Here is a 14,950-nt window from a genome sequence, read left to right as displayed (position 1 = left end):
AAGCATACTAAGGTAGCAAATGATTAAATGCCATGCAAATAACAAAGTCAAAGTCAATTGATAGATCACTTATTACTCTAGATCATTATGATTCTCAATGATTAAGACTTGTGTTGACCCTGAAAATCTTTTACAAGAGTGAAAAAATAATGTTTTTTTATCTATTTTTTTTTTTAAGCCGACATGTTTTGTAAACCATGTATGATTCTTTTAATAGTGTGTGTAGATATAAACATGCTAAAATGCAATGAGCGAAATGTTAAAGCATATAGAGAGATCACAGCAGTAGTTATTTTTTTTACATACAAAGCCCCGTAAGAGGCATTTAGGAGAGGGAATTGTTTAATTGTTTAGCTTGATGTTTTTTTTAGCAGGAGTAAAAAAAAAAAAAAAGAACCAATATTAACCAAAGATAAAGGTCAGCCTGCCAGCAGAAAATGGGAATGTGTAACAACAATATGCAAGAGATTGATTTAAAGAGAAAAAAAAAAATACACCCAAAAACAACATATTGTGAATGTGGTATTTTTTTTTCGTATTTCTAGAGCTCTAGAAAGGAAAAAATAGGCTAGTCTGTGCAACGTTTACACTGCCAAATTCAAATCATGTTTGGCGGCAGGGGTAAGGGACTAGGCAAAGCCAATCCTTTATACATATGCCAAATGTAAAATCCAATACCGCAGGATGATGTTTTTCATCCTTTACGTTTCTGCATGATCTCTTGTACAGGTCCTCAGTAAGGAAATTTCTAAACCTCACCTTTTCCATGAGCTGCCTTCTACGTTTCTGTAGAATGGATGTCTTGGTTTTAGGTCTCTTAACAGATGAAAAATTAGATTTTTTTTCTTGCAAACTGCTTAATTTTTTGTGTCTAGGAAAAAGATGATAATTAAAAATACAAATCTAAAAATAGTTATAATATAATTATAAATATAAAAATGTATTTTGTGAATACATACCAAAGACACATTAGGTCTCTTTAATGGAAATCTCTCTTCCTAGACAGGTAATACCAGAAAAGATTCCCTAATTTAAAGATTTCACCTCACCTTATTAATGAACCACTAAAAAGGAACAAGTATGCATAAAATAAAGTGCAAGTCACATCTAAAGTACTGTGTAACATATTGGCACTATAAAAATACAGTGGTGGAATAAAGAATCCAAACTTAAAAACATCCTGCAGTTCCTATTCAGCCTCCCCCACATCCTATACCCTTACTCCTGTCCACAGATACTTAACAAGATCCATGCTGCTGATGTTCGTTTAACTCTATTACCTCAATCATCTTTCCTGTCCATGCTTTAGTAGTACAGGCAAACAGACTTTCATGTGTTCCAAAAGTAGACAAGCCCCATTTAGGTCTATGGGGCTGTAATGCATAGGTGGTGAAAGAAAAGAAGCCATGCAGCTAGAAGATGCAAACACATAGGGTAACCTTGGCCCATGGGATCTCAGTAAGTAGAGATCTGTGGAGGAGTAGGGTTAGGTTAAGGCACAGGCTAGCTTTGTATTCCCACAGTTCTTATATGGGGAAAAGACACTAAGAAACTTAAAACTTTCAAACTTTTCTAAAGTGATAGTGATATGATAGTTTTCTAATTATGAAGCAGAGTAACAAATCTATAATATAGATATAATACATAACATTCATACCTGCTTCTGTTTTTTAGTTGATGACTTGAGTGGGAAGTCACTCGTGAATCTACAGGCTTCCGGCTGCTTGAAGAATTTGGTGGAAGATTGGTAACCTCAGAATCTGAGAAGGAAATGCTATGCTTTCTTTTAGAAAAATTGGAAGTAGAATCATCTTCAGTTTGCATTACACCTGGACTGGTATTTTGTGTTTCTTCATTTGATGCTTTCATTAAAATGCGACCTACAAAAAAAAATATATAATGAAATCATTAGGCCTGCAGAAATAAAAACACAGATGGAAGTGTATATGGCAAATTACCTTTTTGCCTACAAGGCAATTTTTCAATTTATCACATATTTCTAAAAAAGAAATAATTATGAATATTTATTAAATTATCTCCCCATGACTGCATAGATTTGTTTAACCTAGGCTTAAGGCTACCATTCTATTGTATATTTTGCCACCGTAATTTCCCATGGCTACTATCACTTGTTAACAACCTCAAACAAAAACCCACTTATTTTGTATATGTAATATAGGAAAATATGCAAAAACAACAGAATTTTTAAGACAAAACTAAGAAGCCGCTTTATATCGCTTTTTAGCTCTATGGTATATTTTCCAGCATTACTTCATACCACAGCCTGAATTTCAGAACTAATGCAGACTTGCTCTATGAAGCATGATGTATTATATGCTAAACAGCAAGGACTTCATGAACGGAGAAAGAATTGGACCCATCACTGACAGATAATTAGCTTTTTTCCTTAAAATTCTCTTTTAATAGTGCTTAAGTGCCATAGCAAAAAAAAGTCCCTGGCAACTTTGTAAAAACAACGTCATTGTTGTACAAAAATGTGTACAGTTAAATTAAACCCCAAATATGTCCCACCACATGGTGCAAAAATCTTCTTCCTCCTTGCACTTGTGCAGGACTTCATTCAGTCCCAGCAAGAGCATGAGAAAATATTTTTTTGATGTTAGGAATCAAATTTATTCAGGATAAATGCACTAAATCCAGTTACAGATGTAACTTGCCTGCATAGATGCACACAAAGGTCCCTTTGTCAAGATCATCCAGGCAGCGCACCCCCCAGCCTTTCTCTTTGGTTTTGTACACCTGAAGTCGGACTTGAAGACCATGCTGTACAACCCGGTTCTGACACATGCTTCGATCACACTTACAAGATACATTACATTCATATAACCTGTGGTGAAAAGAAGTGCAAAAATCACCTTTTTGTATGTTCCAGTTACAAATATCCCACTACACACATTATAAATATAATTATTTCACCTTTTTGAATAATTTTTTTACAGCATATTAAGCATCCTATTTAAAGGAGAATACATTGTCTTCTGTGCCAAGTCCTAGTCTTCCATATTTTTCCTCTTAGCAAGAATGACACAGATGACTGCAATGCATGAGCAGTATACTTTGAGGGAATCATTCCAGGGATTAAAAAATTGCCTATACAGTATCTACTTCTGGCTTTTTGTGTGTACGTCATTAACCAGAAATGTGATCAAATAATTCCATAACAAAAATGCTATAGTTTAGGCCTAAACCTTTATAAGTTGAAGTTACAGTGCTAATGAGTGCTAATCAGAGAGAATCATGGGACACAGATTTTAAACTGAACTCTAGGATCTCATTGCCTTTAGCCCCCATAGATCCCTCTTCTCATCCAAAACAAAACTGTTGCATAAATAGTTTTAAAATAAAATACTTATCTTTGCAGAATATGATCTCTTACTGCTGAAGACATAACCCAGTGATTTACCTGATGATTGTGAAAGTACCCAATTACACATTTTTTTCATTAAATGGGAATGCAGTAAAGGAAGAACTATGGCTATATATGACACAGATCTGGACTGGTTGCCATCATTTGAAGCCAATATATTAAGATGATGGCTGTGGATGGTAAAGATATAGAAGAGGGCTGATGACGCTGTAGTCCATTAACCCAGAAATGAGATGAGCTCCAAAAAAGTTACTAGTAATGTTCAGAATACACTGATAACAGGTGTTCAAATCCAGAAGATGTGTGATCTGTACATTAAAACTGCTGTAGATTTATAAAAAGCTATCAAATAGATTTGCCCAAAGATAACTAGTTTAATTCCTCCTACTCACCCAGTGGGGATAGGAGTTTGGAGTCGCTTATATGTATAACCAGTTGTATTTGGCTGTTCGGATGAAGATACATTGTTATTACGTTCTCTGGCTGTCAGCTGCAAACATGTACATGTTGATCTAAAAGGAAAGAAATACATGGAAGAAATAGTAGAAAGAATATTAATATACCAATAAAGAAGTATCATGATATCATATTCATCATTACAGAGACGAACAATATTTATAGTTATATGAAAAAGAGTACACCCCCTTTTACTTCCTAAGGTTTTACATATTAGAAAATAAAAAAAAAGATAATATCTGGTCCTTGGCAGGTCTTAAAAGTAGGTAAATATATTTACAGAGTATTTTTATAGCGCAGTCATATTACACAGCTCTTTACAAAGTATTTACAAATTTTTTTTGCTGTCTGTAAAGTTAGGATTCTGACCACCACTGTGAAAGGGGTATACTTTCCGCCTAGCACCAAAAAAAATGGCATTTTTTTACCCATGGCCACAAATTAAATTGTTTTAGTAGAAGTTTCATGTTATCAAGAATGCCCACAGATTAAACATATTAAGAAATGCACAAAAAGGTACAAGATACAATATTTTTATTCACTTCTCCCTTCATCTCTATGAAGGTATCCATAGCTATTGACAAATACTGAACAGTAATAAAGACCTGGGAGTGTTTATACCTAGCATGTTCAATCCAATAGTAAAAAAAAATCTGAACAGATTTCTATTCCACAACACATTATCAGATGCACATTTCATAACTTATAATACACTTTCGGGGCAGAGGTATGCATACTTACACATCTAAACAACCATCTGTGCAATCACAGCACCCATTAAAGAGCTCTGCAAAATTATTAATGAAGTATCCACGTGGCCATGGGCTTTTCCTATATGTAAAAGGAGATGGTTTGGTGTTATCAATCTCATTGCAGAATGAAACTGGTACCAGTTCGACATCTCTACTTATATCTGCTTCCTTAACCACAACCGGATCCGTCACTAGATTTCTCTCCAGCTGAAGAAAAGTGTTGAATGAAAAATAGTCCAGAAATAAAAAGTGGCACTTTGTCTGAAAAAGGTAAGACCGCACATCATTAAAGTTCCGCAGACTCCTCCCACAAGGGGTTTTATAGATGACGTCCAGTGGCCTAGAAAGAAGGCTGGACTTGGCATGCCACCGATGGAAGAGACACATGAGTGGAAACCTAAGGGGATTTTCATCTCTCTTAAAGTACGGATTCACTTCAGACAGGCATGCCTCTCCACATGTATGTTCCAAAAAAGAAACATGCTCTATGATGGATGGTAAAGCTGTATCATTTATATCATGGTCTGGATTGGTCACGTCTTCTTCACTGCAGAGGAACACAACACAGTGCAAATGTAATCAAAGTTATCAAGCACATCAAACCCAAATATAATATCAAAGGTCTTGATAAATGGAGGAAAAGGATCTGACAAAAAATGTTTGGATGATTAAAAATTTGGACAGGTTGGAAATTTTCAGTTGAGCACTATTAATAAACACAATGTATAAAACTCTCAATTCAGTTAAAAACAACGCAGTAGTAAATAGATTAATAATAAAACAATTTCTTCTTAAGGGGTCTGCATGCCTCCAACAGCCTGATGTGGAATTAATGTGGAGAGAAAGAAAAAAGCAAAAATGTTTTGGGATGCTATGAATCAGTATGTCACTTTATGTATATCAGCATATTTTCTATGCAGAGAACTGAGCCCCTGATATTGCAGGTGGCTGGTTCCCCTAACGTACCCATGTTGATTTTTTTTCCTAAGATTCCTGAAATCACAATAGCAGAATACCAGCTATGTGTGTGCCTAATTACACCAGTTCTACACCCTTTTCTCAGACCAGGAATGCCAGAACATGTAGTTTGCTGTGGCTCATGGATGACTCATGGTGCTCTCCTACTTCACCCAGATATAGAAATGTATAGTGCCACAGGTAACATCCAACTAAACCAAATGTTACCTATAATTGATAGACAGCATCTTTCAAACTACCTATTTTTTTTAGTGGCAATCGAATATCTATGGTACAAATGCTGGCTGACCTTGGGTGATTGCTACTGGATCTGTCCGGAAAAAAACAGAAATAGAATGGTTTGCAGTGCACCTTCTCTGATTCTCATAGGTTTTATTTAAGTGCAAGTTCGCTGGCACAATTGTCTAATTGCACTCAAATTCTACCTGCTCATCCCAATGCTCTGTGGTGTCTATGCCCAGCTTCGGAATTCTATCTTAGACTTTAATGGCAAGGTTACAAAGTATACCTACCCTTATTATGTAAATACAAATTTCTAAACATAATATATATAGAGAAATATTTTATTTTTAAAATAATCTTATAAAAACACAATCCTGCTGTATAGAAGTAAATTCACATATGCAGGTTAAATATGATGACTGATAATTCTTACCACTTTTCAGGCAATTCATCTCCATCTTTCGGCAGTTCAGTTGTAGTATTTCTGTCTGTATAAAAACGAATGAATGATAAAACACTGTATTAGCACTTTCAGTTACTTTACTGGGGTTTTGTATTGCAACACATTTCCTTTGCTCTACCTTCCTGCAGCACTAATGTATCTAAAATCAAGAATATTAGGGTAATATATTGAGGCCTGGCAGTCTTCAGGTGTGGTTGATGCATTAGCTTTCTTTTTCAGGCTTTTGCAGTCTTTATTTTTACCTGATGATCTTGGCTGTTACACACTCCATGTCCTGTCTAGGGTGACAATTATTATTTTGTATTTTTTTGGGGGGGAACATATTTTGCAGTGCTTTATAGAGTTTTTAGTTATATTACTGTTCCTAATGTCTAAGTTCAGTTAGAAAACAGGCCAAATGTATACATATATACAATCCATCCTTCCCACCGCTCCTCTTCTGCTGCCTCTCTTTGCAGTTCTCTTTTTTGGCTTCCATTTTACCTTAGAATCAAATTCAAGCTCCTGTGCTTTGGCTTCAAATCCCTCCACAGTTCTTGCCCCACTTACCTTTCTGACCTGGTAAAAAAAATCCCCCCCTAGCCGCTCTCTTCGCTCCTCCAATGACCTACTAATGACTTTCTCACTCATAACCTCATCACACGCACGGATACAAGACTTTTCTAGAGCTGCCCAACTCCCTGGAATGGTCTTCCTCGTCCTATTTGGCTTGCTACTACTTTCTGCTCATTTAAAATATCATTACCTGTCTTCTGTTTTTTAAACCATCACTATTTATCTACCATTCTATATCCTCCCTCCTATTGTGTGTTACTTCCACCACCTCTTAGATTGTAAGCTCTTCTGGGCAGGGTCCTCTCCTCCTGTGTCACTGTCTGTATATGTCTATCATTTGCAACCCCTTATGAATATACAGCACTGCATAATATGTTGGTGCTGCATAAATACAGTTTATTATTATGTATAATAATAATAATAATAATATATTTGTTATGCATTATATAAAAAAAATAGGCATAATCAATGTTTTAGGGGGCACACTTAAAAGGGAACTCTGTCTAGATTTTAGGTGTGCTAGATGGGAGCAACATACAGTGGAAGTATAATGCTTTCATAAAAGAGTGTACCATGTGCTGTGAATTCTGAGTTGCCCGAAAAAGAAACTAAAGCTGTGTACAGACACTTGGAGGCACCAGCTGTATCATCATGCTGCCAAATTTCAAGTGAAGACAAGCCCAAAGATGGGTGCTTTTAAAAAACAAAACAAGAACAAGGATGACGCCACAAAACCTGAATTTATAAAAACACACACACAAACATTCGATCCTGACATGCTCTCTTTTAGCTTAAATCTTTCTAGGTATGCATTACTATGCTTATGTTTATTTGTCAAACACAAAATAAAAAATCTAAAAACAGTGTTTCTCCGAAAGTTGCTAGGGATTCATTGAGCAATGAACAATTTGTGCCTCTTGACTAAATTTAATAGATACCAATGATCTTTTTTTGCTATCTGTAAGGATGATATTCTTCCCACCAGCCTGCAATATAAGAAGCAATCTTTACACTATCCCCCATGTTAATATATACGGTGAGCTGTGAATACAGTAATTATAGATGTGGTTTCCTTTATTTTTGCTAATTTTTTTAAATACAGAGAAAGGCTGATCTAAAGAAAGTAGGAATGCCAAGACAGGTTTAGGTGCAGCATTATAGATTTCTTGTTTCTAATAGGCTGTGGTGCTAGGCTACAAAGCCAGTGAAACGGTTACTGTAATGCAAAGGCATACAAGTGCTTACTTACTGCAGTCATAAGATTCTTGAGTTTGTAAACCATCTTCATTTACCAACAGGTAGGCACTTGTGTATTCTAAACAAACAAACACCAGAAATCACTTTAAATAGTTTAAAGGAAAATACATAACTACAGACTTTATTAAACATAAATTTTAACTTGATGTGTTTACTGTAGTTCAGGGATGCCAAGGGCCAAATCTGTCCCGCAACGTCCTTTATTTTAGCCCCCAAAGGAATCTTAAAAATGAATTGCAGCTGGCCCGCTGCTGCATTAAAATAGCGCCACTACTACAGTTCCCAGCATCACACGCGTCTGTACACCAGCAGGCTCTCTGCCTATGCGTGGCCCCACATTAGACTGTTTTAATGACATAAGTAATGCTGGGATTTGTAGTAGCGGCACTATTTCAATAAAGAGGGAGTTCCCGCGGCGGGATGGAGATTTAGCCACTTTTATTTTCCTGTCTTTCTAAGCCCCCAGTACATATTATTTATCATTACATAATACCAGTTTTTATGTTGCTGTTAACCTGTATATCACATGTTTATGGATTGGTACATTCTTAACTGTTAATTGCCCTCATTCTTGGACAATATTAACAGTGATCCAATCTCAGTACTAACCACCTTGGAACCGTCTTACTTCTATATCATTAAGCAAGTTGGGGCTGAAGGCTTCTGTAAATGTCTTTTTCAGCAATTTCTTTCCATTGAGAGGAGATCTGTGTTCTCTTCAATTAAGTAGTAAGTTCAAATATCTCTCAAAGGAGTTATATCAATACATACATTGATAATATGAACATTTCTAAGAAGTTAAGAAATATACACTTATATGTCATATAGACACACAGAGATTTACATATATGGATTGTTGAGTGATTTAAATACTATTATTATTCCAAAAACACTAGTCGATCTCATCTGGCTTCATTAGACCTTGCGAAGTAATCATGAACTTTGATACTATTTTTTGTTTTATGACTTTTTCCATACAATGTTAGAACATGTGTTCAGGATTATCTTCAATATTATTCTTGAAGTTTGTTATGTGATCGTGAATTACAATTTCATTTTGACTCCACACATCGATTATTACATTGTTGCATATTTTTTTAACCCGTATTATCCTGTATCCAATCATGTACACTGTCATAATTGCTATATTTATGTATATTATTATTACTATATTGTTTTCTTACTGATTTTTTCTTATTGTGTTTTGTTACACAGTTGCTCTGACAGTCTCTGTTTGTACCCCCTGATGAAGCCCAATGGCGAAACACGTAGGCTCAGAGTTTTTGGAGCATATATAAAACTGTTGCAACCATTTAGTCAGTTATTAAATGTCTAGAAAGTAAAGCATATCTCTAGTAATATAACATCTGGGAATGCCTCACCAAAATTGTGTTTTGATTATACACTTTCACTAATGTTTTCTATGAATTGACTGTTATCATTTTATTCACTGTACTTTTAGTAAAAAATATACCTAATATATGCCCAAAAAACCCTGTCTTTGCTTCTTTGTTATTTTCTCCAACATAGGCTTGTTCCAGATTAAATGTGAAGCAAAACCTCTTTGTTTCCATATGAAAAGGTTTTATATCTAATGAGAAGGAAAAACTTCCTCACTTTTTTTCAATAAATTTCAAGGTTGGCCCGCGACTTTGTATAAGTTTTTAATTTTGGCCCACTGTGTATTTGAGTTTGACACCCCTGCTGTAGTTGTTACATTTCAGGTCTGAAATTCCATATATTTCAAGTGACGTAACACCACTTATCTTGCTGTCCAATCTAACAATCACTATGCACACAGGATGTTATAATAGATGTATGGATCCTTTATTCATGCCAAAGCGTTCCGCCAATCAGGTGGCAGCTGGAAAACTTCACCAATGCTATCAAATGAAGTTGTCCAATTGCAAGACCTGAGTAGTCAGTTGTACTCAATCACATGTATAGTTGAATATCATAATAAAAATGATGAACTGTTTATGTTCATACACCTCCTAATAATTTTAAAAAATATATAGAAGCTATAAATGGGTAGGACAACTTGTGAGGTGGCTCATTTAAGCCATTAATTGTTTGCATTGGCAATAAAAAAAGTGTGCAATGTTTCTGCATAACTTGTCATTTAAATAGCAATATTTTTTACAGTAATATTCAATTAGTTGAAGTGCAAAAATTTGTAATACCACCTCTTTAATTTTTCTGAAAAGTGGAGGAGGCGGCCACAGGTGAACATTACAGCATAAGAGGGGGGACCATTGGTGACTAATGCATTGGGAAGTAGAAGTGAGAAGCCAGCAAAGTAGGCAAGAAGGTGAGGGTGAAAAGTCTAGAGTTTACTGGGATGAAATCATCACATAGTGATATGGTTGTCAGTAGTGGGGTCAGGCAGCAAATGGGTGCTAGCCGTTACTGAGGAAGGGTGAATTTCATACTACAATGCGAGCGGTATGTCACCCCCTCAGTCTGGAGAAATATACATACTGTGTAATACAACTATGTCATTTTCATTTCAGTAACTACAACCTCCACCAAATACCCTGAATACCTACATGGCCACAGACAACACAAATCTCTACTTATACAGCAAGAATAAGAGTACTGAATGAAGTGAACCCCATAATGAATGCCTAGGGGTAAAGGTTCAGAAATCAGTTTTCCAGCTCTTCCAGTTTACTTTTTTAAATGAGGGTCCCAAGTTCTAGTTAGGAAATTAACTGAAGCACTATAAAAGTAAAATGACTGTATCGAATACTTGCTGTAAATGGTTTGCTAACCTACCTTTGTCAGTTGCTGACCCATCTTTGACTTTCTGCCACAGCAGTTTTAATTTCTTTTCTGCTTGTTTAAAAATGAAGTCAACCTTCCCCTGTGCTTGCTGAGCTTGCCAAAATGATTTTGCTTTACCTTCAAAAACAAAAAGATATATTGTTATTATAATTAAATTGGAGAGAGTAAAAAACTTTTTTGTTAATCATGCCCATGCTTGTGACACCCTTTATACTCATTTCTTGTCCTGTTGTCACAGAGACAGAAATTAGAAGGAAATTCCTACCCCCCACACACTTCTCTAATGGAATCAGAGGACAGTAAAAAGATCTGTCAACATTTGTGATGATCTCTGCCTCTGCCTGGGGACAAAACGTTTAGCAGCATACTTTTGCTATACTATGTCATCAGTCAAGTTAGGAAGAAAACTTGAAGAACCCAAGTACTAAACAGATTCACTGGATCCACAAACTTAATCTAAAATAGTGAATAGGGAAAAATATCTATGTATCTATTTTATACTCTCCTTTGAGAAACCAGACAGCTACTCCTTTTTCTGGGGACCCATCTGTACCAATTTGTATCAAATTGAAGAAATATTAGTTAAAGTAGAGGACTATTAAAGTTTAAATTGTGATGTGCTTCATTGAGTGTACATTTTGGGAAACAACAACCCAAATTTTCTACAGTAGATCCTAGTTAATTTAAATGTATTTATATAGTGTTGACGTATTACACAGAGCTTTATAAATGGTCTCTCAGAAGGGGTTCCAATGTCCCTACCATAGTCATATGCCATTAATATAGTCAAAGGTCAATTTTGAGTTGAAGCCAATTAACCTAACTGCATGTTTTTGGGATGTGGGAGGAAATTTGAGTGCAGGAAAAACTGTGCAGATAAGTGAAAGATCAAATCCTATTATTACTATAAGGAAATACAATTTAGGCAAAGTACCTCATGAAACGCATGCTGGCACTGTATGGGGTCATAAGATGTTCTGTTTCCTGTTCATTTGAGCCAATTAAAAAAAGGAAATTCAAAATTAGCAGCATTGCCAAAAGATAGTATGATTGTTAATTGTAAGCACCCTAATGGAAGGAGCTCCTTGCTTTATTCATTCTGTGGATCTGTGCAGCCAAATTCCTCGTTCTTCTTTAATATTCCCCCACCAGTAATCAGAGGTCTCCTCCTCACCCCCAGTGTGATTTCTCAGTAATAATTGGGATGCAGCACACAAATACAGAGAGACAGATCTAATTAAAAATGCTGAAATACCCCTAAAGTGCTGTCAGCTTTTCCTAACCCAGTGATTTTCACTATTGTCAATGACATCCGGACCAAGAGTTGCCATTTTCTCAGGTAAGCTTATATGCTGAGCAACAAAAATGGAATACTTACGGACAGAAATGTTTTCTGCAAAATCAGGAGACACATCAAAAGCATCAGCCACAGTGTCCATGTGTTTCATTTCTTCTCATCATACCTGAAATGATATAAAAACAAATGAGAGTAGCTCATAATATATGAATTGTATTCTATAAAGCAAAGCATTTGCAGTTCTAAAGGGAACTGTGCCTGAACAGTACTATAATAAGAAAATTTTAATTATTTCCCAATAAAAAAAAAAAAAAATAGTTGAAGTGCAATTTTTTGTCTTATAGCTGTATCTCTGCAGTGTGGGACCCTCTAGGGCACGATGACTCCTAATGCCAGATTTGGAGTGAGATGGCTTTGGCCTGGTGTGTATGCCATGTTTGACTTTTGATTAGGACACATCTGAAAATATTAGTACAGGTGCATTTGACCCGTGGTTTACCATTTTCTGCATTGATTTATTTAAATTTTGCAATGCTAGTAGACTGGTATGGGAAAGCTCACTTGAAATAAACCAAAGCCTGTTCAAATGTTAAGGACAGATATGTTCGGAAGCATTATAAGCTCTACAAAATGTGGACTCCTCACCTACAGACCACACGCACATTTTACAAAGCTTTTAAAGAAGTACAAGTACTTTTATTTTCTGCCTATTAGCAGTTCCTGGGCACCCCACTTTTCAATACTGTGAGGTGTGAACCCAAGGTTGTTGTGCCAACTCCGATTCATCCTCAATCACACTCCACTTTTGTGTTATGCAGTTGAGGTTTGCATGGGTTCAATATTTTGAGGGAGTTGATGTATAAAAAATGGAAACCTAAACTGCTTTCCACCTGTAGTGAGCTGCGGATGAAGGTTGTTCATTTAAAGTGAATAGAAGCAGCTGGTTGCTTTAAGGCAGCCACAAACAACATGTTGCATTCAGCAATCCATCACAACCACTTGCACAAAGCAGTTCCCAACTGCTACACATTTAGTTGAATGGGAGCAGTTAGGAGCAGTTTATTTTACAATTTCATTGATAACTGAAAATAACAGTCACTTTTTCAAAGTAACAATTATAAATCCCTATATGCAACCTTGGTGAACTGTCCCATGTCTACCTATGTCTACTAGTGATATGTATCTGGTTTTTTTAAATAAAGTCCTCATTCCTTTGGTGTTCTACAGAAGGTGTGGAAGAGAAGGGCATGAAACATGAAGTACATTCACATGCAGACGACATCTGCACCAGGAAACTATATGATAAAAGATTGGAGCAAAAAAAGAAACCATGTACAGAAACCCATGGCAACCAAATATTATCAATATTAAACAGGATTTATATAGCGCCAACATATTACGCAGCGTTGTACATTAAATAGGGGTTGTAAATGACAGACAGATACAGACAGTGACACAGGAAGAGGAGAGGACCCTGCCCCGAAGAGCTTACAATCTAGTAGGTGGGGGAACTATCACACAATAGGAGGGGGGATAGGGAATGGTGGTGAGTAGTGAGGGTTTCAAAAGACAGAAGAAGACAGGTATGCAAGTTTGAAAAAATGTTTTTTGAGGGTTCTTTTAAATGAGCAGAAAGTAGAAGCAAGCCGAATAGGACGAGAGTTGGGGCAGCCCCAGAAAAATCTTGGAGCTGTGCGTGTGATGAGGTTATAAGTGCGAAGAGAGCGGCTGGGGAGTATTTTTTTTACCAAGTCAGAAGGGCTTTGAAGGCAAATTTAATTTGATTCTAATGTAAAATAGAAGCAAATGAAGAGAACTACAAAGAGAGGCAGCAAAAAAAAAAGAGTGGTGGGAAGGATGGATGAGTCCGGCTGCAGCATTCATGATAGATTGTAGAGGAGAGAGTCAGGTAAGTGGAATACCAGAGAGGAGGAGGTTACAGTAGTCCAGACAGGAAATGATAGGAGCGTGTACAAAGAGTTTGGTGGTCTCTGGGGACAGGTAGGACCGGATTGCAATTGCATTCAGTTACCTGTATAGTTAATGCGTATTTAGTAAAAGAGAGCTCAATCATAGCACTGTACGTGTTACCTGCATTGGTGTGCTGTGGTACAGTTCATTGCAATGCACTCACAGGAGTTGCATATGCTGCAGAATCAACATCTATAAAATACAGGCTGCAATGTGGAACTGGCTGCAGAGTGCAAAAACACTCTGTGATTGGAGGAGAGGCTGGTCACAAAACAGAGCTGCCTTCATTCACCTAAAGCTGACCAATCATCACATTTTCAGCATTCTAAAAATGCTGAATAACTTTTTTGATAAAACGAAAAAGTTATTAAGCCCCCCTAGCGTTCTAATTCTGTCAGTTTTTTGATGCAAAAAGTGATCCTAAATCAGGGCACTGGGCAATGATGTTTGGTGCACTAAAATGTGTACTTTTATTTTTATTATATGTTGTGTGGTGTTTTTTACTGTAATAACCATTTAAAAGCAGATTACATTGTAATCTGCTTTTAAATTTCCCACCCGGCCACACCCTCCGAATACCCGCCCGCCTCACCGGCATCCACTGACGCTGCTACTGCTGCTCGAATCAGCAGGGAGATGCACAGCACAATGCAGACCTTCTGATTTCCCACTTGCACCACCCCCCAGAATTTACTATTGCTGCTCGCATCAGCAGATAGATGTGATGCACAATGCAGGGCATTCAGAAATGGCATCACAGCCGGACCATTAGATAGCCGCTGGAGCGCGGGGCAAAGGTAAGGGGGGCTTCTAAAGTTACCCCG

General features: G+C 36.6%; 1 protein-coding gene across 1 annotated transcript in view; it reads right to left on the bottom strand.

The window, feature by feature from the left end:
• The window catches only part of SETDB2 (SET domain bifurcated histone lysine methyltransferase 2), a gene marked incomplete in the record, with an annotated part of 113,751 nt that overhangs the window by 97,521 nt on the left and 1,280 nt on the right, over positions 1-14,950 (bottom strand). Inside the window, 8 exon segments of the mRNA XM_072398653.1 lie at positions 1,658-1,880; positions 2,679-2,848; positions 3,781-3,900; positions 4,586-5,143; positions 6,230-6,284; positions 8,064-8,129; positions 10,850-10,975; positions 12,237-12,321. Coding sequence (XP_072254754.1) covers positions 1,658-1,880; positions 2,679-2,848; positions 3,781-3,900; positions 4,586-5,143; positions 6,230-6,284; positions 8,064-8,129; positions 10,850-10,975; positions 12,237-12,306 — 1,388 coding nt within the window.

The sequence above is a fragment of the Pyxicephalus adspersus genome, chromosome 1 (assembly GCF_032062135.1).
Source record: "Pyxicephalus adspersus chromosome 1, UCB_Pads_2.0, whole genome shotgun sequence".
NCBI classification, from domain to species: Eukaryota; Metazoa; Chordata; class Amphibia; order Anura; family Pyxicephalidae; genus Pyxicephalus; species Pyxicephalus adspersus.
Note: the sequence above shows the minus strand (reverse complement) of the source record. Positions and strands in the feature narration are given on the sequence as shown.